Raw genomic sequence first — 21,309 nt, 5'->3', positions numbered from 1 at the left:
CGTGACTCAGGGAGAATGTTCTAAAACAGGGTCCTCTTTAGTCAAAAGATAAGATGCTAGGTTCCAAGGCAGACAATACGAATAACTTGGTACTTGTTTTCTGAGTTCCTTTATAGTGTCTCCATGGATTGCTGTTTCCGCTTCCAGTCACTGTCACATAACACCCGTGGCTAGACCAACGCTTCAGGTCACAGTTTCAAACGTGTACAGTGACTTCTTGAGACTACATTAAGCAATGTCCAAAGCCTCTCTGCCACGCCTTTGCTGTTATTTCTCAGTTAAAAACCAAGCTTAGGTCTTGTGTATCCTTATTCATCTCAGGTTGCAGTCAGCAAGCTTTATAGGAAAATATTCTCAAAAGCCACACCTGTCAGTCCCAGTTCCAAACATGGACAATATCTATTGGTTTCACAGCATGAAAGCAATCCGTTTCTAAAACCATTTCCTCTTCCATGCAGCTGTTGCTTAGCACTCACACATATGCCCTACTTCCTACCTCAAGTCCCGAGTGCACTCATTTCAAAGCTTGGGTTAAAGTGGCTAAAGAATTCAGATAATGTCTGCTCACACCTACGTGACATAGTGCTCCTTGATGAGGCTTTTCTTTCTATGTCTCCCTCATTTTTTCTCACTTCCTTTCTTTCTACACATCTGTGTAGATGTGAACTTTCTGCTAGGATGTGTCTTTCTGCACAGCCGAGCAACCGTCATCTATGATGCCGTTGTGTTTTCTCTCGATGGTACGTCTCTCTGGCGCTCCACACTATCTTGCTTTGTGGGCCTGCGGTAAAGTGGCCTCCTTACATTTCTTTGGGCATCATTCTGGGCGTTTCCTTTATCATTAAGTTTTAGCTTGTTTGTTTGTTTTTGTTTTTGTTTTTTAATTTTAGCGGGACATATCCTCAATACCATTCCCAGAGATGGCACAAAAGGCAATGTTCCAGAGCGAGGGCGTGCCTATAAATGTCTTCACATTGACATATAATTTGATAGCATGATGTTTAATTTTATATGTTACTGTGGCTGGGTTAAATCGAATCAAATATTTGATCAAACATCATTCTACTTGTTTCTGTTAGAGATTTCCTGATGAAAATAATATTTAAATGAGTGGCCTGGGTAAAGCAGAGTGCAGTGTGTGTTATCTCCGATAACTTGAAGGTCTGAATACCAGCCGAGCTATGAGTCTTCGTATCTCCAAACTCAGGCTGGACAGACACTTCTGGGGTCCTGAGTCAGCTGGCTTTCTGACAGGAACTCTGCCTTCAATTCAATGGGTCCCCAGGCTTTTGAATTAAATCACAGCTGGTTCTCCTGGGTCTCCAGGTTCCCAACTGAAATAGTTGGTGGGGGGAGACTTCTTAGTTTCCAAAGTTATAAGAAACAATTCCTGATAATAAATCTCTGCCACAGTCTTCATTCTTGTCTCAGTTTCCACACACACACACACACACACACACACACACATTCGCGTGCGCACACACAAACATATACATATATACACACACACATACACATACACACACACATACATACACATATACACATACACACATACACACACACACGTTGAAAAAATTTTTGTGGTAACATCTCCTGTATTTTAATGATCTTGAACTTCGGATCTTCCTATTTCTATTTCTGAAGTGCTAGGATAGCTCTAACACACCCAGTATGTCCATTGCTTGGGCTGAACTCAGGGTTTGTGCATACAAGGCAAGCACTCTACCAAGGGAGTTACATCCCAGGTCTCTAGCTAAAAATACATTTGCTTTGGAATTTTGAAGCCTTGTTGGCTCTATTTGTTTTCAACAAGTTCTAAGACACTCTGGTTCTGGGACTATTTTACACATATTCTTTGTTGCTTATAGCCTAAGGATTTTAAGGGCTCTCTCATTTCTTCTCTACTTAAATCCCGTATTGGTACAGCTTGTTGTGAGTTTTCTTTGTGAGTAACTATACTGACTTCTCAGAGTCATTGCGATCTGGTTGTCAAGGCCTCTTGTCTGGAAGGTTTCTTTATTCTTCTATCTCAACGTACTATGTTTTCTCTTTTACTGAAGCTCATAGTTTGGACTTCTTGGCTTGATTTTTTTTTTTATTTCATTATATCTTTATTCTCTTTTAAAAAGGATTTATTCGTTTTACAGTTGTGGTGGTGGTGTGTGTATGTGTTATGTGTATGTGTGTGTGTGTGTGTGTGTGTATGTGAGCATGTGCACATGTAGGCCAGCAGGGAGACAGTTTCCAGCCTCTATAGGGAGTGGATGAAGTCCTGCATGGCTATGTACTCTTCACATCGGCCTGGGCATCTCAGTTTCAGACTCATGAGAAAGGCAAAGCTTTCCTCAGGTCAGGCTCAGGAAAATGACGAAGCCTTCCTCTGGACCATTTGTGGATGTTGATAGTGTGTACAGAAAATGATGACTGCTCCCTCTTCTGGGGTGTTTATAGCCTGAGACTGTTCCCCTACAAAGTCCTGTAGAGAAACTTGCCTCCTTGTTAGTCTGCACACAGTAACTCTGTCCCCTCCTTTAGCTGTAGGCAATAAACCTGCTCCCTAGACTGAGACTCATAAGACACATATAAAGAGAACACGTGGACCTTTCTAGATGCTAGTGCATCTCCATCAGAGTGCACAGTGCACGCGCACAGGATGCCAGCTTTTGTGTATGTCTTTGTTTACTCATTCACTGACCCAGTCAGTTCATCCCTGAAGCTGTGCTGGTCAAGGCAGATCTCTGTCTTAGTTCTACTTCATGGGTAAGTTCTTTATTCTTATCATTAAATGTTATAATATTTTTATTCCTGGAATTTTTTCATCCTTCATTGACCTCCCCAATTCTACTTTATCTTTAATAATATCTGTAATATTTGGTTTCTTCCTTTCTATTCTCCTTCCTGAATTTTCTCCTATGCCTCATCTTCTGATATCTTTACTTCCTGTTTGTTCCTGCTTCCCGCACATGAGATCTACCTATGCATTCTCTGGTAAAAGTGGGCCAAATCAAGTGCCAGCAATCACTTTAAAGAAGAAAGGTGGGGTGCTTTCCCCCCAGTGACTCTAAATGTACTATCTGTACTAAATGTACTATCTGTACTAAATGTACTATCTGTACATTTAGTTTTTCCACAGACAAACTTTTCAAACTCCTTTCTTGGGCACAGAATCACTGTGCTAGCATTTTGGGATCTGTACTGGGAGCTTTGCTGTCAGTGTGTGGGTGTATAGGTGTGTGGGCATCTGTTGCAGGGAGGCTTGTCAGGACATGTGTGGGTGCAGGTGTGTGCCCCACCAGTGCCTGTGCACACTCTTCCTCTGTTGTAGGACAGTGGCCTGCCTGTGTGTGTGTGTGGGGGGGGGGAGGAGCTGGCTCTAAAGGACTTTCAATGTCTCTGCTTTTCAGCAATCCTGTTTTCAGCTCTGCCATGCACCTCCATCCTGTGATGTTCCCTGGGCTTCTGATCTTAACGGGCTCTGTGGGATGGATGGATAATATTGATAACCTTCTTCCCTGTAGATTAAGAATTCAGTATCTCCAATCTGCTATGTCTTACCCCAGTCACACAGCTACTCTTTTTCAGTTTTATGGCTATCTCCTAGTTGCTGGCTTCTCTTGATCTGCTCAGTCTTGGAGGTTTATTGATTTTTTTTAATTGTTATTCTGGGGGACTTTGGGAGAAGTACATAGAAGTACTCAAATCAGAACCTTGGATTTTATTCTAAGTGTATTCTTTGAGTTTCATCAGTCTGACTTTTGGGGGAGAAATTCAAGAGTGCTTTTTAGGGTACAGCAACATCTTAAACTGGTGACACATATGCCATCAAGAGCAGATAGAAAGCCTTGAATAAAGTTAACCAAACCATTGGGATTGAGTGTTGTCGGAACTCTGCTGTCAAGACTCACCGACTTTGTAATGGATGCAGCCTTCCAAGTCACCGACAGTGATCCAGCCCTGCTTCTTTTCCACTTCTGGGTCATTGTGCAGGATTCTGTTTCTTAACCATGAGAGATAGTACACACGGAGCTTGTTCTTCTTTCCTGTGGAAATAGGAGAGTTTTAAGTTCACTTTCTGTGATAGCCTTCTCTCTTTCTTCCCTCACCTCCTCTGGGCTCCTGCTGGCATCTCTGTGTCTCTGAGGGCAGACTAGCCAGGGTTCCTAGCTCTTCCCCACTGTTACTTCTGTCAAGCCTGGTAAAGACAGACCCTAGCATTTTCACCAAAATCCAGAAATTGTACCTTTTACCTTTAAGTGATTTCTTATTTGCACAAGCCAGTCTCCTGAACTCTATAACAGAGTTCCAGAACATTCTAGAGCCAATCATGTTGAAGTGTTAGCAAATGGGCGTTTTTGCCTACCTATGTGTGTCTCCTCCTCTTACTTTCGCTCCCCTCTCTTTGTCTCCTCTGTTACATCAAAGACAATTGCTAACAGTTTTATATATTTAACTAGTAAGACAAAGGAACTTCTGTTCAAATTCAGTGAAGCTATTTGAGTTTAGGGGATGCTATTAGACAAAGTTATGGTGCTGAGGTCATCAAAAAGAATATTAAACAAAAACATCAAATAAGAAAATAAAAGATGAGGACTCAGAATTCAAAAAAAGGCTAAAAGTTCCCTTTGGTAAAGAGATTCAAAGCATTCTCAGGACGATAAAACACCAGGTCGATGGCACGTAAGACTTTATGGAAAGCAAAATGAATCCATTCCATTGGATTATCTGAGTACCACAGGGAAAACACACACTTTTGTGGCTCTTTCTTAATGAGAAGTTTAGGCTTGTGGATTTTACTTCTCAGATATTTTCCATCGCCTTGACAGAGGTTTTATGTTCTACAGATGGGATATGTACCAGACGATGGGAATTTATGAGAGCATCCTTCACTGGCTTGACAGGAGAGTGCAATGAGACTTAAACCCTGAGAAGCTTGGCACAGCTGCTGCTCATTCATTGTTAGCAGCAGCCTAGAGCTCAGGTGCTTAGGATTGCCTCAGTGAGGCGGGGCTCTGCTCCATCTTTCCCTTGTCAATAGGAACAAAGCTGTTCCAGAATCTTCCTTCTTATTTTATTATCCTTTTTCTCCCTTTATGCTCCATTATAAGAGGAAATAGTTATACCCTGAAGGATGAAGATGGTCACTAGCCTGAACCTGAACTCTCTGATAGCGTTTCCACTTTGGATAGTGGACAGACAGATGTGTGGTTTCAGTTTTGATTTGGGACTGTAGTAACCTAGAAAGCAATTGGCCAGAAACAAAGGCCACACAGAACTCAAAGCAAATCATAGTACAATTCACTTGGTTAATCTTAATTTGCAATGATAAAACTCTAAATAGTCAGTAGAGAGCAGAACACAAAGAGGATTAAGTGCTAAGAGACTATTTTTTTTTTCAAACCACAAGCACACCTGGTGAGCTAGACTTTCATCTTCAAGGTTCAACTCAGGAGCCCCATGGGGTCTCTTTGCATAATAAAGATGAAGACAAGAGCGCATAAAGTACACTGCAGGATGGGAATGTGTCAGGGCTATGCTGAATGTCTGCACTTTATTCGGACCCAGGTCTAAGGACAGTTTAGGTTTTCACATTTTCCGGGTGGCTCTAACACATACAGGGTACTGTTGATTTCATAGCTGATGAAGTCAAAAGGGAAGAGAGTGATCTGGTCAAACAGCATCGGGAAGAAAAAAACACCTTATCAATAAGCATAGGCACCAGTTATATTTTTCACTTGTTAGCAATGAGGCTTACTTGTTGTCTAACAAAGCCTTTTTCCTCATTTTAAAAAGTTATCAATATTGTAAAAATATACCAATAACGATGTCGCTACTCTATATTCTTTGTAGAATTGGCTACCCACTACTGGAACTGTCCATCTTAAAACATTAGTGGATTATAAGCCGATGTTTTGAGAAAAAAAGACTAAAGAAATATTTTTCTTGCTAATTCCCCTCCAGAAGCTTAGATTTTTATATTCTCCATATGAGAGTGTGGTAGTAACTGCAGCCCAGACAGTTGAGAAGATTCTTGCTGAGTTTTAAGGGAGGTAAAGGCCAAAATACACAGCTATTATGGTATGGGTCTGCCTCATGCAGGTTTAAAACACAGGCAAATCTTCCTGGGCGTCCAGACCCCCAGCATTACAGTACGGGTTGGTGATCTCCTCCCAGCTACAGTGCTGTACATCTCGTGCAGTTGGCTAGGCAGACTTTCTCCAGAGACCAGGATGTCACCTTCCTAGCTGGGCACACTTGGGGTCAGGTCAGCTTAGTGACATACCTGATATCGTGACAAGAACATTTAGTCCTTCTAGCACATCCATCTGCTGAAACCGCCTCCGGTTGATTAGGTTGTAGACTTTGCCTTGGCCACTTCTGTCCAAAAGCATCAGGCCATTTTCAGTCCCCACCAGAAGGTTCACACCTGCAAATTTAAGACACACTCAAGGATTGACCTTTTATGGGTCCCTATGTGACCCAGAGAACAGTTTCATGCTCATATCAACAAATGGGCAGGTAGCTGCTAGGGTAGACAGTGTAGAAGTAGAAGGGACAGCTCACACTTTATATTGCTGTTCCTCTGGTAACAGGACTACAGTCTCAGTTTGTGAAGTGGAGAGAGCAATACATCTCACCTATCCACTTACTACTTAGCTCAGAGAGTACTTGCCAAGAGGAGCCTTAGGCAGAGATGTGCAAGTCAGCAAAACTGGAAATGTGTCATTTCCTCCTTGTGAAGGGTCTCCTCTTCTTTGTGATCCCTATATACCCAATTTCTTTCTTCCTAGAGCACTCACCACCCCAGTACCCACCTATTCATCCACTGATTTCTGAGGTAGCTAACCCATCTACCTTCAAAACACGAAAGATTCCACTTCCACATTCTATCAGTATGGAAGCCCTTGGTCCTCTCTCACACACACTGATGGTTCTATCGGTTTTGGTCAGGGAAATGATAAGCCAGTTCACAAGGAGCTGAGTCATAGGACTATTGATTTTAAAGAGTTCTCATTTTCCCAAGTCTACCCTAGCACTCTCGCAAGCAGTATTTCTTATCCCAAAGCTGGCAGATCTGTCATTTCGTCTAGATAATTATTACCCTAAAATTCCATAGCTAAAAAGATTAGTTATCCACTTATTAAAATATACCTACATGGAGGATTCACTGTGTAGTAGAGCTTGAACATCCCTTGGTACTTTTCTGTCTTCCAAAACCATGACTGTCCACTTGTCAAGCCCTATCTCATTTAATGTGGTTATGTTGTTCTCTAAAAAGCCATTGTGTCTCATGTGGGACAGTTCCCAGGTTTTGATATTCTTTCCTGCTGACAAGGCAGATGCTCTTAGCTTTATAAAACCGTGATGTCCCAATCCAAGCCTGGCAATGGAGATGGGTTCAGGCAGACCCCATCCTGATCTTCCTATGATGCTGTGAGAAGTAGAGGCCAAGACTTTGATAAAACTCTCCCCATGCCCACAGTGAGTTTGAACCCAGCTAATACTGCAGATCTACTTGATATGAACGTCACATTGAAGCTTTCAACAGAAAAGGAAGCCTCATCCTTTGCTGTTCATTTCAAGTTTTACTCAATTACTGATGACGATGCAGCCTTGGGGGAGTCACTAAAATATGCGGGGCTTGTTTTTCAGCTGTGAAATGAAGGTAATGGCATGAGACCCCTTGCAGGATACTGCATAAGTCACAGAGACAGAAAGTGGTGTACTGTGGGTAGTGCTTCACAAAGAGTGGCTGTGCATCAAATGCTGGCTAGCTCTGTGTTGATACTGATTTGCTCATACTCTACATGCCATCTTGAATACCAGGTCTTCCTACATAAAAATCTACATTTGCTCAATCCTTAGGCAGTCCCACATCAGTTTCCTAACAGCTATCTCCTAGTGCCTTCTGATGATAAGAGCCAAAGGCGTCTAATACTTGAAGGTAAACTGACTTACGAGTGGAAAGCAAAGCAAACAAATAAACATACATACAAAAGCTACCAACATACCCCATAGAGCTGCACAAAGTATTTCTGAATTGAAGCGTTTCTTGTATTTTCTGATTTCCGGTGTGTCACTATGAGGGCGAATGTTTGTTGGGTTCACATTTACCACTGAAATCTTCCTCGCTTCATTGAGTTTGGCCTGTTCTTGCCTAAGAAGTTCGCTAGTAAACAGGGCTTTGAGAGAAAGAATTAGAGAAGTCAGTAGCAGGCTGCCAATGGAAGGATGGAGGAAGGGCTTGGCTTAGGGTGTGTCCATACCAAAGGCACAGGAACTATGAACCAGTACCTATCTTATACTCTTCAGTAGGACAAAGCACATTTGCAGAAGCAGTATTTTGTTCATTACCAAAACAGGCTTATAGACACTCCTTTGAATGGTATAGAAAATGAATACTAATCTCACAAATACAATATGCCATTCCTGTAATTATAAGCAAGGCATGGTTCCCTTTTTGAGATTCCATATAAGCTGACTTCAAGGATTAGTAAGTTGCAGAGGGCAAAGAAGCAAGGCCATCCTTTTAGTGAGCCAGACCTGTAACGAAAGCACACGCTTGGGGCCCAACACAGCTCAACACACATTCATGGAGCATTCAGTGCCACACTATATGAGCATAGCAGTGTACCCAGAAACTGTTTTTGAGAAATATGTGGTAAGTCTCGAGATGGCTTCGAGATGGCTTTTCCTAGTGTCCTGGGATACCTCTGGGTTTCTTCCAGAAACATGGTAGGAAAAAAAAAATCAGGGGTTGGTGAGGGAAGAAAGAAAGTAATTTGCTTTAGGAATTTCACAGAATAATAAATTTAAAACTATCTTTATCTTAAGACCAGGGGAGGGGGAGTTGTAAGCCATAAATGGTGTAACCTCTTGACTTGATGGGTTTTGTCCCTGGGCTGTACTGGAAAGGATGCCTGTCCGTAAATCGCCAGGGCCAGGCTTGCTCACCAGCAGCTGAAGACTCATCATCCTCTTCATCTTCATCAGTGGGCGATGTCTGGTACACTCGAGGGTCCACGAAGGGGGTGAAAGAGGCTTTGGTGCTGCTCCCTATACCATACTGCTCGAAAAGCAAGAAGGAGAAGTCAGCACTGAAGGCACAGGTGGCATTGACCTTGTTTTGCCCAGTCGTGACAGTGACTACAGACTCCTTTGCTGTCCCTTTCCCACTCTCTAAGAAGCCGAGAGTCCCTAGGCCTCTGTCCAGTCTCTTTCCAGTTCTGGGACTCTGTAGACACTGTGTATGCATAGGGCTTCATTAGTGATCAGACTATGGGTGCTTCAGGAAGAAAATTACATTTCAGATGGCAAGTGGCACCTTGATATCGGTACTAATGTTATGGGCCATTGTGCCTACGGAACTTATTTCTACTTTTAAGTCAGGTCATCAGGCATTGACCAAATGATGTTAAGAAAAGCAAAATCTAAGGCATGTTGGCACAGCAATGCTCCATCCCAGAACAGTCAGGTCAAGAGATGTCCTCATGGAAGATATAGCCTTTGGGCCCTACCATTCTGGCCTGATATGGATTTAAATTAGTTCTAACAGTGTTAACTTTAATCAGAGATTGTTCATCTAGGGGTTGATGTTTCCTTCCCTCGGTGGTTTAAGGGAATGCTCATGTCACATGCGTTACATGGGGACTTGGTACAGTCACTGAGTTTATATGCAATATATCTGGAGGACTTACTTTAAGTAAGTCCCAAGGGCTTAGACCACTCCATAAAGGCATGAAGTCAGAACTAGATTAGGGAAAATATATTTAATATTAGAATTTGATGTCATAATATAATTGAATTTTGTCAAAAGAGGTGCTATAACTCTGTCCACTTTTGTCTGTTGGAGTCTTCCCTTTTACAGTACCCATTTGTGTGTGTGTGTATGCATGCTTGCACGTGCATGCACATGTGCATATACATGTGTGTGTGTGTGTGAGATGTGTACACATGTGCACGTGGGGGTCTGAGGTTCCTGTCAGGTGTCCTCCTTGATCACTCATCTATCTTATTTTTTGAAATAGACTCTTTGACTGAACCCAGAGCTCATCCCTTTGGCTTGACTAGCTGGTTGGCCAATGAGACTGTTTCTGCTCTCCCTCACTTCTGGTGCTGGGATGCAGCCCTCTGCCACCACATCTGCCTTTTTACACACATGCTAGGGACCAGAACTCAGCTCTTCATGGTTGAGAGGCAGGTGCTTTACCAGCAGAGCCATCTGCCAAGCTCCCTGCTCATCCTTTTTATGTCACAAACACGCCAGTTTTCAACATCATGAGAACTCTTTGTGGGTATTCCTGTTTTAGGCATAATTTCTTGTTTTGTTATTATATTTTTATTTAAAAACAAATCTACATTCCTAAGCTCTAATCATATAAGGACAAACTTGCAAATATCCAATTTGGTTTCCTAACTCACCAAGATTCAATTCAATTCCCTTCAGTATTCTTCCTTCTACCCTTTGATATCAAATTCCTTTCCTCTTCCCCAGATAGGAGTCCCTCCCCAAACCATCTTTTGCATGTTTTCTCATTCATCCTTAAAAGTCCAGGAAGGAGATGGTAAAACATCTCCTCCTACAGCTGGGATAGCAGCAGCATTTGGGCCAAAGTTCTGTTCTGTAGGGGCCCTCCTTGGTACTGATAGAGGACTTTGGGTGAAAACATCTGCCCATGCTGCATGGTGCTACAACCAGATGCTGAGATTTTCAAGATGCTCACGGGTTCCTTCTTGCCCTTTGGGCATCTTAAGAGCATGAGCCTCACAGGATTCAGTGTGTGGGTAATGTCAAACACAACCATATACATGTTCTATAAAAATATTGAAGGCCTGTGTGCCAGTCTCAGGACTACCATGAATCATGACATAGCCTTGGATTCATCCAATAATTCTAAGAACTGTCTGTGCTCCCTCAGACTCTCCTGGGTCTGCTTCCACATTGAAAAGACATCTTATTTCATAATCCTGGTGCAACTTGGAGAAAGAGCCAATCTCTTATTCATTAAACATCAAGAGCTTATCTTTCAGAAACAAACCATTTCAACTTCACTTTCTTCAAGTCACACTTAGGTTGAATGAGTCAATGCAACTGTTGTCCTGGAAGTCTACCTGATCTGTCTTTTCACCCATGAGTTTATGATACAGACAAGGTCTGTGTTTTTGCTCAAGCTCTGTGGTAAACTAGCTGTGTGTCCTGGACAAGTCATCTAACCTCTCTGATTTTAACTATTCTCAAGTCCCATCCATAACAGAGGAATTGGGCCAGACGACAAATGACAACTTGTTGTGTATAAGGTTTCTCTAAATATTAGCATAAGTAGCCATATAGCAGAAACCAACTGAACACGGTTCAGAGAGTCTGGCAAAGCCTGATTGTTTAAGTCATTAATGTGTTGAGTCCCACGGAGGAGAACAGAACTCTCATGACTACTGCCTGGCACTTACTTCAGCCCCAGAGTCCATCTCCTGGGAATGAGTGGAGACGCGGCCCAGCCCCTCAGTGGGAGTTCCAGCTGGCGAATGGCTCTGCTGTACAAGGTCTGGGAGATTGATGTGACCGGCGAATCCATTACTGTCACTGTGGCCAGATCGCTTCTTCTCTTCAGCCGTCTGAGGGATACAACACATAGGGTCCATTAGAGAGAGGGCACGAACTGAAGAGTGCTATCACTCTATACATGCTAAAACTAACAGGCTCCAAACTAATCTTCCAGGGAGTCTAAGATGGTACCTAGATCAATACCTCACCACAAATACCATAGACTCCCAACTGATGTACTGGGGAGTATAGGATGGTACTTTGCCTAAGAAAATAAAGACATTTAGCTTTGTTAATATTTAGTAAGTGGACTGACTTTCAGGTCTTATGCTAATACATGAGGGATGCCACAGATAAAGGCAGAGTTAGGACCAGAGCTGGCAAGTTTCTTTTCTGCAGTATGTGTGGTGTGTGTGTGTGTGTGTGTGTGTGTGTGTGTGTGTGTGTGCGCGCGCGCGCGCGCTCGTGCGGGCGCGAGCATGTTACAAGATAATTGGATTTATAGACCATACTGTCAGATTATATTGAAACAACTGCCCAAATCCATATGAAAAGCACTGGAATGAATGTATCAACATATACACCCCCAAAGAAAAATCTGTGTATTTCAAGAAAACACAGAGCTGTTATTTATCCAACTCATAGGGTTCTTTGTCAGTGATAAGGACAAACAATAATTAGGCACACCTGACAGGAGTCCCAAGTCATAGAAATGCTCTAGCAGATTATTGGAAAATAGAGACAGAGCTATACATGTGCTCTATAAATAAGCTCTAAGATTGTTATTGATAGGAACACAGGAATTAAATGCTTTAAACACAGCCACCTCCATACATCCAAGGGAACAAAAAGAATTCAAAGAAAATCCCCAAACCCAGTACATTTAATTGGCTAGTTTTGTAATCCCTTTTGCTCCTGTCTAAGGGTAACTTAGTACCTGCACATCAACCATTTTCCATGTCTCACCCTCTGCTCATGCTTGCCCCTGGCAACAACCGTTCCATTGTGAGCTTGGGTGAGATCACTGCTTTAGTTCCCAGATATGAGAGTGATCCTGTGGTACCATTCTACTTGATGTCATGATCCCCAATACCATCTATCATGCCTTAAAGAACAGGATCTCGCTCTTTTAATGGCTAAATAGTTTTGCCTTTTATGTCCGGACCACAGTTTCTCCATCCATTGATAGGGTGATGGGTGAAAAGGTGGTTCTCGCTCTTCAGCAGGTATGAGCAGTGCTGATGTAGGCAAGCAGATGGCACATTGACATATCAAATTCATTCGCTTCAGAGAGTCTCCCAGTCGTGGGACTGCCAGATCATGTGGTAGTTCTACTTTTAACTATTAAATGATGTCACATCAAGAATATAGCGTCCCATTCTCCACACCATTGCCTTCACCAACGACTTATGGTCTTTTTGATGATAGTCATTCTGATTGAGCTGTTGATTTTTATTTAAGTTTGGTTTCCATCCCCTTGACAGCTAATGGTTTTGAATAGTTTTCCATGTATCCAGTAGCCATTTGTGTATGTTCTTTCAAGACATCCCCGTTGCTCATGTATACATTATTCTTTTTCTATTGAGGTTTCTGAGTTCTTTATATATTCTAGACATCAGCACACTGGTGACTATTTTCCCTGTTGTGTGGTTTGTCTCCAATTGCTCACCAAGCCCTTTGTTATGCACACCTCTGCCCGGTCCCCTGTGTATGTACCTGGCTCACTGGGGATTCTTTAGGGCAGACCCAAGTAATGATTTCCCTCCTGTTTCTTCTGCACTCCCCTTGCCTCCTTTCCCTCTCCATTTCTTAGCTCAGCATTGCTGAATGCCAACTACATATGGAATAATTTGCTTAACACAGAACAGCCAGGAACATGACAGATATGTTCCCCTGCACTCTACGGTTGGTATTGGCAAAAGTGTATGCTGTTTCTTTGGTCTAGAGTGATGCTCAGCATTCACCTTCAACCCAACTAGATTTGAAATCACCTAGAAGACTCATCTTTGGGTGTGTCTGTGAGACAGCACTTTCAGATAGTTTTGACTGAGGAAGGAAAATCCACCCTAAATGTGTCCTGAATGGGCAATTTGAGAACTGGGGGGAAAGAATGGGGAAGTCTGATGAGTAACCTCATCAAACAAACACACACACACACACACACACACACACACACACACACACACACACAACACACACAAACACCAATGGACACCATATAACCAGCCACCTTACCCACCTTCCACCAGGCCTTCCCTACCTCAGAAGGTACACTACATTCCCTCATATCCAGGGCCAAACCAAACCCTTCCTTTTCTAAGTAGTTTTGCTCAGATACACAGCCAGAGTGAAAAGAAAAGAAAAGAAAAGAAAAGAAAAGAAGAGGAGAGGAGAGGAGAGGAGAGGAGAGGAGAGGAGAGGAGAGGAGAGGAGAGGAGAGGAGAGGAGAGGAGAGGAGAGGAGAGGAGAGGAGAGGAGAGGAGAGGAGAAGAGAAGAGAAGAGAAGAGAAGAGAAGAGAAGAGAAGAGAAGAGAAGAGAAAAGAAAAGAAAAGAAAAGAAAAGAAAAGAAGAGAAAAGAAAGGACCATACTCAGCTTCCCCCAGGCTCTGTCTTGAGTGTACAGTTTCTGGCCCACACTTGCCTCCGTCTGGAAATCCAAGTAGTCACTTCTTTGAACAGAACATAGCCCCAAGATCCCAAGGGTGTGTGTGATTCATACATAAGGAAGCTTGATAAATGTCCCCTAAGCTTAGTGTCATCTGTTTCCTGGACTACAAACTGTCCCAGTGAGGGCCCACTCCTCAATTCATTTTGTCGCAGTGTTGATCAGGAGCTAGCACCGGTACATATTCTCCGCGTTGAGCATTTCATCTTCTCTGTGACACTTAGGCAGCTCGGCTCTCTCCCATCCATCTTAGCGGCCCTGCTTTTTATAATGTGCTAAACAGTGTTTCCCTCCCCCCCAGCTTCCATTCTGTACTGAGAAGCTTTTTGACATTTCCCCCCAATTTCCTCAGAGCATACATCACACCTTGTCACTTTACAGTTTTTAAGTTTCTCCTGTGTCAATGGCATTTTCTTCCAGGCCTTGAAACTGACAAAGATACAGTGGTTATTAAGGAAAGACGTGAAGGGCTAGCTAGGGATGTGTCTCAGAGATGGAAAGCCTGAAGCAACGACCCTTGAATCTGAGTCATCACCCCTTGGTTCCATCAGCCAGCATCTTCTCATCAAATACCTTCTGTGCTCTAGGCTCTCTCCTGGGAACACAAAGGAAATTGAACAGCCCTGCATTCCTGAATCTCATTAAGAGAATCCCAAGTTCTCTGATTTTGATAACCTCGCCATTCTCTGGAGGATGAGCACAAATATGCTCTGTATTTTGACACATGCCAGGTACTGTACAGAACACTAGCTACCATGTGCCACCGAGTCCTCATAGGAACACCGTAGGCCAGCTTTCATCAGTGCTACCTTACAGAAGGAAAATGTGCAGTGCAAGGCAGCCAAATGACTCTTCTAAAGCAAGGCTCAAAGTCCAGGCTCTCTGGTGGAGCTCAGCAGCTCTGGGGAGCACAGCTGCAATGAGGGCTACCGCCAGGTCATAGCTTATTGGACCAGAAGAGGGAACCTGTAACAAGTGGGATGGAATTCCCAAGAGAATTGGCCATGTATACTGGGAGATGGGGATTAAGTTTTGCCAGCAGCCCAAGTAGATTATGGTGATGATCTCGTAATGGAACAAGAAGAGATGAGGATGCAGGTATGCAGAAGGAGAGAGAAGGGGATTGTGGAGAGACAGGGAGGGCAGGAGGCAAGCAAAGCTGAGGGCAGAGTGCATGCAGGAGCCACCGAAGCCCTTGTCTCTCTTTAGTTTCTGCTTCCACCCCTACATAGGTACCCCACTAACTGTGCCTCGAGTTCCTCCATGGAATATGAATATAAATAGTTTGTGAATTTCAATTCTTTTTTTTTTGTGTGTGCGTTATCTACAAGTCCCTACTCCCCCCCAAAACTCTGTAAAAGTGTGTCCTTTCTTTTTTACTTATAATAAAAAGCTTCATGGTATAACCTAGTGTTATTACTCTATGGGGTAGGTGGGTAGAAACTAGAGAGGACATGAGGAGCTTCGGGAAAGCGCTGCTATCCTTGACAGCCAGAAAAGGCTTCTAGAAAGGAAAGCTGAGGCAGAAAAGAATAGAAGGGAGTAAAAAGCAAAATAGCATTTCCAGGAGATGGGACACTGGAGATGAGCTGGCTGGTAAGACCTGGCTGGTGTGGCACACTCTAGTGGACTGGAAAATGGTTCCATGGAGGTGTAAGATAAGACAGGAGGACACAGAAGGACAGCAGCTAGGGAGAGCACCAAGGCACTAGGCGTGGGACAGTCCTAGGTAGCATGGCCAGTAGAGTCTTTCAGAGCTCTTCTTTCTATTCTCTGAAGAATAAGCTGAATGAGTGTCTGATGTCCATCCTGTGGAAGTGAGCTCACAGGATCCTATAAGCTAAATCTTATCACAACAAGATACAATTGAAGTTTGTAAATTTTATTTTCTTTTACTGTAGCCTGAATTAATTTTTAAATATATGTGTTGTTGATAGGTTTCTTTTTAAACCTCAGGGCTCATCTGATGGTTGATCTTATGTATCAAATTAACTGAGCCACCAGGTACGCAGATTAAATATTATTTCTAGGCATGTCTGCCACACTGTTACTGAGCATCAAGAAGGCGAACTTTTGAATTAGTGGAATCAGTAGCAGGATTATCATTCCCGGGGGTAGCAGGAACCAAGAGGTCCAGAATAGAACAAAAGGCAGAAGAAGAAATGTTTAAAATAAATGTTGTGTGGAATACACGTGGTTGTATTTGTGGATGTGGGCCCACAGCGGAGGAGCACAACCTAGAGAGCTCAAAGAACAGGCTTGGGTGTTGGGCCTCACCCTCTGGCTTATTTAGACAATTTCTTGTTGGTTAGCGGTGTGTAATCCAAGCTAGTTGAAGCACAAGCCTTGGGGATTCTCCTGTCTCTGCTTGTCCTTTCACCACAGAGGCATGTTGGTTACATCTGCACACAAGCAATTCTGGCTTTACATGGCTTCTGGGGTTTCACCCTGAGATCCTCATCCTTGTGTGGCAGATGTTTCTTATCCACTGAGCCATCCCTGCAGCCCACGGCTTGCCTAGTCTCAGTCTTGCTCACTACTTGAGCTGAGACATCTCATCTTTACCCACTTCTGCACTGGGACTCATACTACCACAGGTGCAAGGATCGTTGGAATTTTTGTCTTCCATAATCACACAAACTACTTCTTTATAGACTGTCCCTATTTCTCCACCAGCACTCTTCTCTCTTCCCTCTCCTCTCCTCTCCTCTCCTCTCCTCTCCTCTCCTCTCCTCTCCTCTCCTCTCCTCTGCTTTCCATTCCCCTCCCCTCCCCTCCTTTCCTTTCTTTCTTCTCTTCTCTATCTGAAGCATCTGATTAATAGTTTGATATTTTAAGACCTCACACTTTGGGACTGAAGAGATGGCTTAGATAATAAGGTGCTGCCCTTGCACACCTGAAGACCCGAGTTAAATTGCCAAGATGAATGTAATTCCAGAAATTAGGACGCCAAGATAGGTGGACCACTGACTTCACTAGCCAGACAGCTTACCTGACTTGGTAAAAAACAAAACAAAACAAAACTCCAGGCCAGTGAGAAGCCTTGTCTGTATAAAGAAAAATGTTGTTGACACTTGGGAAGCATTCTTTAAAGTCTACTTGAAAGATTTGACAGGGGCATAAAATAAAAATTCCAGCAAGTTGCTATTCGAGCTAGTCTTCTAGTTATAACTGCACTGCCAATTTTACTTCGAAGGTCTTACTCATTTAGAAACTACCATTTCTTTCTTCCTTACTACTGTTAGAGGCCCTCTGTCCTTTTGGAGAGCAAAGTCTGTAAATGGAGTTTCCTAGACCTGTCCTGTTTGAAGGGAGGATGACTATTCTGTCTGTCTATGCTTTAGAAGGAGGAGTGGGCTATGGTAAGAAGCTAGAGAAGACTGGAGTTTATGGTGATAATAAAATAAAATAGTGAACCTTTAAAAAATATATACTACTTTTTAAAAGTATTTATTTATTTATTTATTTATTTATTTATTTTACATGAGTACACTTGTAGCTGTCTTCAAACACCAGAAGAGGGCATCTGATCCCCTTTCAGATGGTAGTGAGCCACCATGTGGTTGCTGGGAATTGAACTCAGGACATCTGGAAGAGCAGTCAGTGCTCTTAACCACTGAGCCATCTCACCAGCCCATATCTTTTTCTTATGAGACAGATTTACAAAATTTCCAATGAAAACATGTTAAAAAAATCTCCCTTACTTCTTGAGCATTTGTTTCTTGGTCCTTCTTTTCTTCTTCTTCTTCTTTCTCCTTCTTCTCTTTCTTCTCCTTCTCCTCCTTCTCCTTCTCTTTCTTCTCCTTTCTCCTTCTTCTCCTTCTTCTCCTTCTCCTTCTTCTCCTTCTCTTTCTTCTCCTTCTTCTCCTTCTTCTCCTTCTCCTTCTTCTCCTTCTTCTCCTTCTTCTCCTTCTTCTCCTTCTTCTTCTTCTTGATTTATTTATTTATTTATTTATTTATTTATTTATTTATTTAATGTATGTTAGTACACTATGCTGGCTTCAAACACACCAGAAGAGGGCATCAGATCCCATTACAGGTGGTTGTGAGCCACCATGTGGTTGCTGGGAATTGAATTCAGAATCTCTGGAAGAGCAGTCAGTGCTCTTAACTGCTGAGCCATCTCTCCAGCCCAAATAGTGAACTTTTATCAACACTTATATTTACTTACTAGCCAATTCCATGTTCTCAGCCATTTTATACAATATGCTACTATTTATGAAGGTGTGCGTGTGTGTGCACGCATCTAAAAATGATGCAAGGTGCTACCCTTTATTTATCTCCCCTTTATTAGTTAAGGCAGTGTCTCCCCAGACCCAGAACCTGCCAATTCTGGCCAGTCTAAGTAAGGAGATTGTTCCAGGGAGTCCCTGCCTCTGCCTCCTGAGTGCTGAGATTTCAAGCGGCTGCCCAACCTGCTTGGCTTTTTTGAGGGTTCTGGGGATCCAAGTTCTTGTCTTCATACTCAAGTGGTAAGCAGTTTATACATGGATCCAGTTCTGTAACCCATTGATGAAGTTTTACAGAGGACCAAAACAGATGCAGGGGTACGAATGTCAACATTTCTCAATGTTACTTGTCATTACTTTCAAAATCACATAAAATGAAGACAGAAGATGGCTTCCAATTTCTTGGGGCACTTCAGGTTAACAAAGATACAGCGGGGAGCTCAGTGAAAGGTGAAGGGGAACATGTGCTTCCCAAAAAATGAAGCCATGTTCCCAGACTTAATGAACAACAACAACAAAAAAAAACCTTCCCAAGGGCTGGAGGGAGACTCAGCATTTAAGAGCACTAGCTGTTCTTCCAGAGGACTGGCTCCATTCCCAGAATCCACATGACAGCTCACAAGTGCCTGCAACTCCAGGCAGATCCAACCCCCTCTTCTTGTCTCTGTAGACATTAGACATGCACCTGGTACACAGACATACATGTAGGCAAAACACCCATACACATGAAAGTAACTAATTTTTTTTAAACCTCAAAATTTAAAGATAAAAATAAATGCCAAAGATACGCCTCCTAGTTGACTTCTGTGTTTCTTTGTTCTCTAGCACAGTTTCTTGGCATTACTGAGCATTTTATATGAAATCCATAAGGAACAAACCATTCATGGGGGAAGAGACTCGAAAAACTATTCTTGCTATTAATAAAGGCCATTCACTTCTGTTTTCCTGGTGTTGAGGACATCTGTGCTTTCTAGTTTTATGTCCTCAGGCTCAGATTTTATAATCACATTTGCATAGCTCCTATTGAAGAATGGGGACTAATGCATAATTAAGTCACTTTGCAGAAACTTGGGAAGACCCAGAAAAAAAGACAGCAGATAATTAAAATCACTCATCCACTTAAGACTCTTAGGTTCCTATCCTCCTGTTTAGCCAGAACACTTATAATATATGCATAAGCATCCTATGTAAAAGTTTGAATAGGAAAGTCATTTAAGGAAGGTATGTCCTTCTGACAGCTGCTGCACCAACTTACCTCTCTGATCATCAAGGTTCCTTCTCTTGAAATGCTGCCGCCAAAGGTGTCCGCATGCGAAGTTTCCAGCCCATGTGTCCCGACCATCCCCATGTTGTACTGCTCATTGTTCCCTGGAGCTCCGGTGGGTCTGAGGTGGGAAAGAAGAGTCATGCCAATGTGCAAACATGGGGAAATACCACTTCCTGCCCTCACTTCTTATTGCAGTAAATGCACATGACATAAAATTTGCCACTAACATTATTCATGTGATTATTGCAGCGACTTCGAGAATATTCTGTATTTAACGCGCCTAGGTTGGAGTTTCCATTTCTGGAGCATCTTAAGCTATTTTCCACCCTGTTCTCAACTCAGACTCTGAGAGCTTCCTGATTTCCAAGGAAAAATGATGGAATCAGCAGAGACATCCACCATGCCCCCCAACCTTCTTGACAAAGGGAACCTTGCCCTGCCTTTCTACTTGGTGTTTCCTCTACTTGTCTGTTGTCTGGCTTCTTCTCCTTCCTCTATTTTTATTCCAAGAGATAGATACTTTATCTAAAATACTGTCTCAAGAACTATCTATGCCCAGTCCCACTAGCCTTTATTCTTTAACATTTCTTACTGCCATTTATAATTCTTTAATGTGTGTGTGTGTGTGTGTGTGTGTGTGTGTGTGTGTGTGTGTGTGTATGATATGATGTGGGAAAAGCTGGAATTGGGTTTTATCCTAAAGAAAGCCATCTACTTCCTTTGAGGAAAGATTTCTTTTTGATCTGGAACTTACCAATTAGGCTAGGCTGGCTGGCCATTGAGCCTCAGGGATCCTCCTGTCTCTGTCATCCCAGAAATGGAATTAAAGGCACAAGTCACCATGTATGCCATTTTTACATAGGTCCTGATTGAAATCAGGTCCCCGTGCTTGCAAGCAAGCATTATATTAACTGAGCCATAGCTTTGGCCTTGAGATTTTTAATTTGTTAGCATACTGTCTCTTCATTCCTTCCTTCTCTTTCACTAGAACACATGCTTGTTTATCCTTTTGCTTATCACTACACAGCCAGGTCAGTGTCAACTTGATTTACCATGTTCTGTGAACAAAGTCTGTGGTATTGTTAGCAAAAGGGTCTTGCAATTAAGTTCTGGTGGGCAACCAAGCAATGAAAATGGTTTTGGGTGGTTTGTTTACTTGGTTTTTGTTTTGTTTAGATTTTGAGAGGGTTTTCTGATTAACAACTTGAAGGGCATCTCACTCCTGGGCTTTTGATTTGTAAATCTGTGGCTTCTAGAAGAACATTAGCATTTATATGCAGTACTCATGACTCTCCTAAAAATCTGCTTATTCAGCCTATACCATCGTACAACTAGTCTGCGACTGTTCCTCCTGCTGTGTTACATATTTCCCAAAGACCAAAGATAACCTGAGCATGCAATGAAATTCACCCAGGAACCAGGAGATCGATGCAGAAAGACATATGGAGAACTTTCAAGAGAGGTACCATGGGAAGTGTTGACAAGATGCTGTCAACACCGTGAGGCAGAGATGGAATTTCTCATGTGCCCTGTGCCACTTAGAGAGTGCCAGTGCCCAACCCGGGAAAGACCATCACACTTCAGCTTTGCTTGGATGATCAACAG

General features: G+C 42.7%; 1 protein-coding gene across 11 annotated transcripts in view; it reads right to left on the bottom strand.

Moving 5' to 3' along the window:
• Tnik (TRAF2 and NCK interacting kinase) overlaps positions 1-21,309 on the bottom strand; it is a 408,685-nt gene that overhangs the window by 12,376 nt on the left and 375,000 nt on the right. For all 11 annotated transcript variants that reach the window (XM_006535517.3, XM_006535519.3, XM_006535518.3 and 8 more), the window contains 6 exons: positions 19,693-19,822; positions 11,449-11,613; positions 8,956-9,067; positions 8,013-8,183; positions 6,284-6,427; positions 3,909-4,043 (listed from right to left, as the gene is read on the bottom strand). In XM_006535517.3, coding sequence (XP_006535580.1) covers positions 3,909-4,043; positions 6,284-6,427; positions 8,013-8,183; positions 8,956-9,067; positions 11,449-11,613; positions 19,693-19,822 — 857 coding nt within the window. The remainder of the gene's footprint in view (positions 1-3,908; positions 4,044-6,283; positions 6,428-8,012; positions 8,184-8,955; positions 9,068-11,448; positions 11,614-19,692; positions 19,823-21,309) is intronic.

Source organism: Mus musculus, chromosome 3 (genome assembly GCF_000001635.26).
Source record: "Mus musculus strain C57BL/6J chromosome 3, GRCm38.p6 C57BL/6J".
NCBI classification, from domain to species: domain Eukaryota; kingdom Metazoa; phylum Chordata; class Mammalia; order Rodentia; family Muridae; genus Mus; species Mus musculus.
This window is presented reverse-complemented; position numbering and strand designations above follow the sequence as displayed.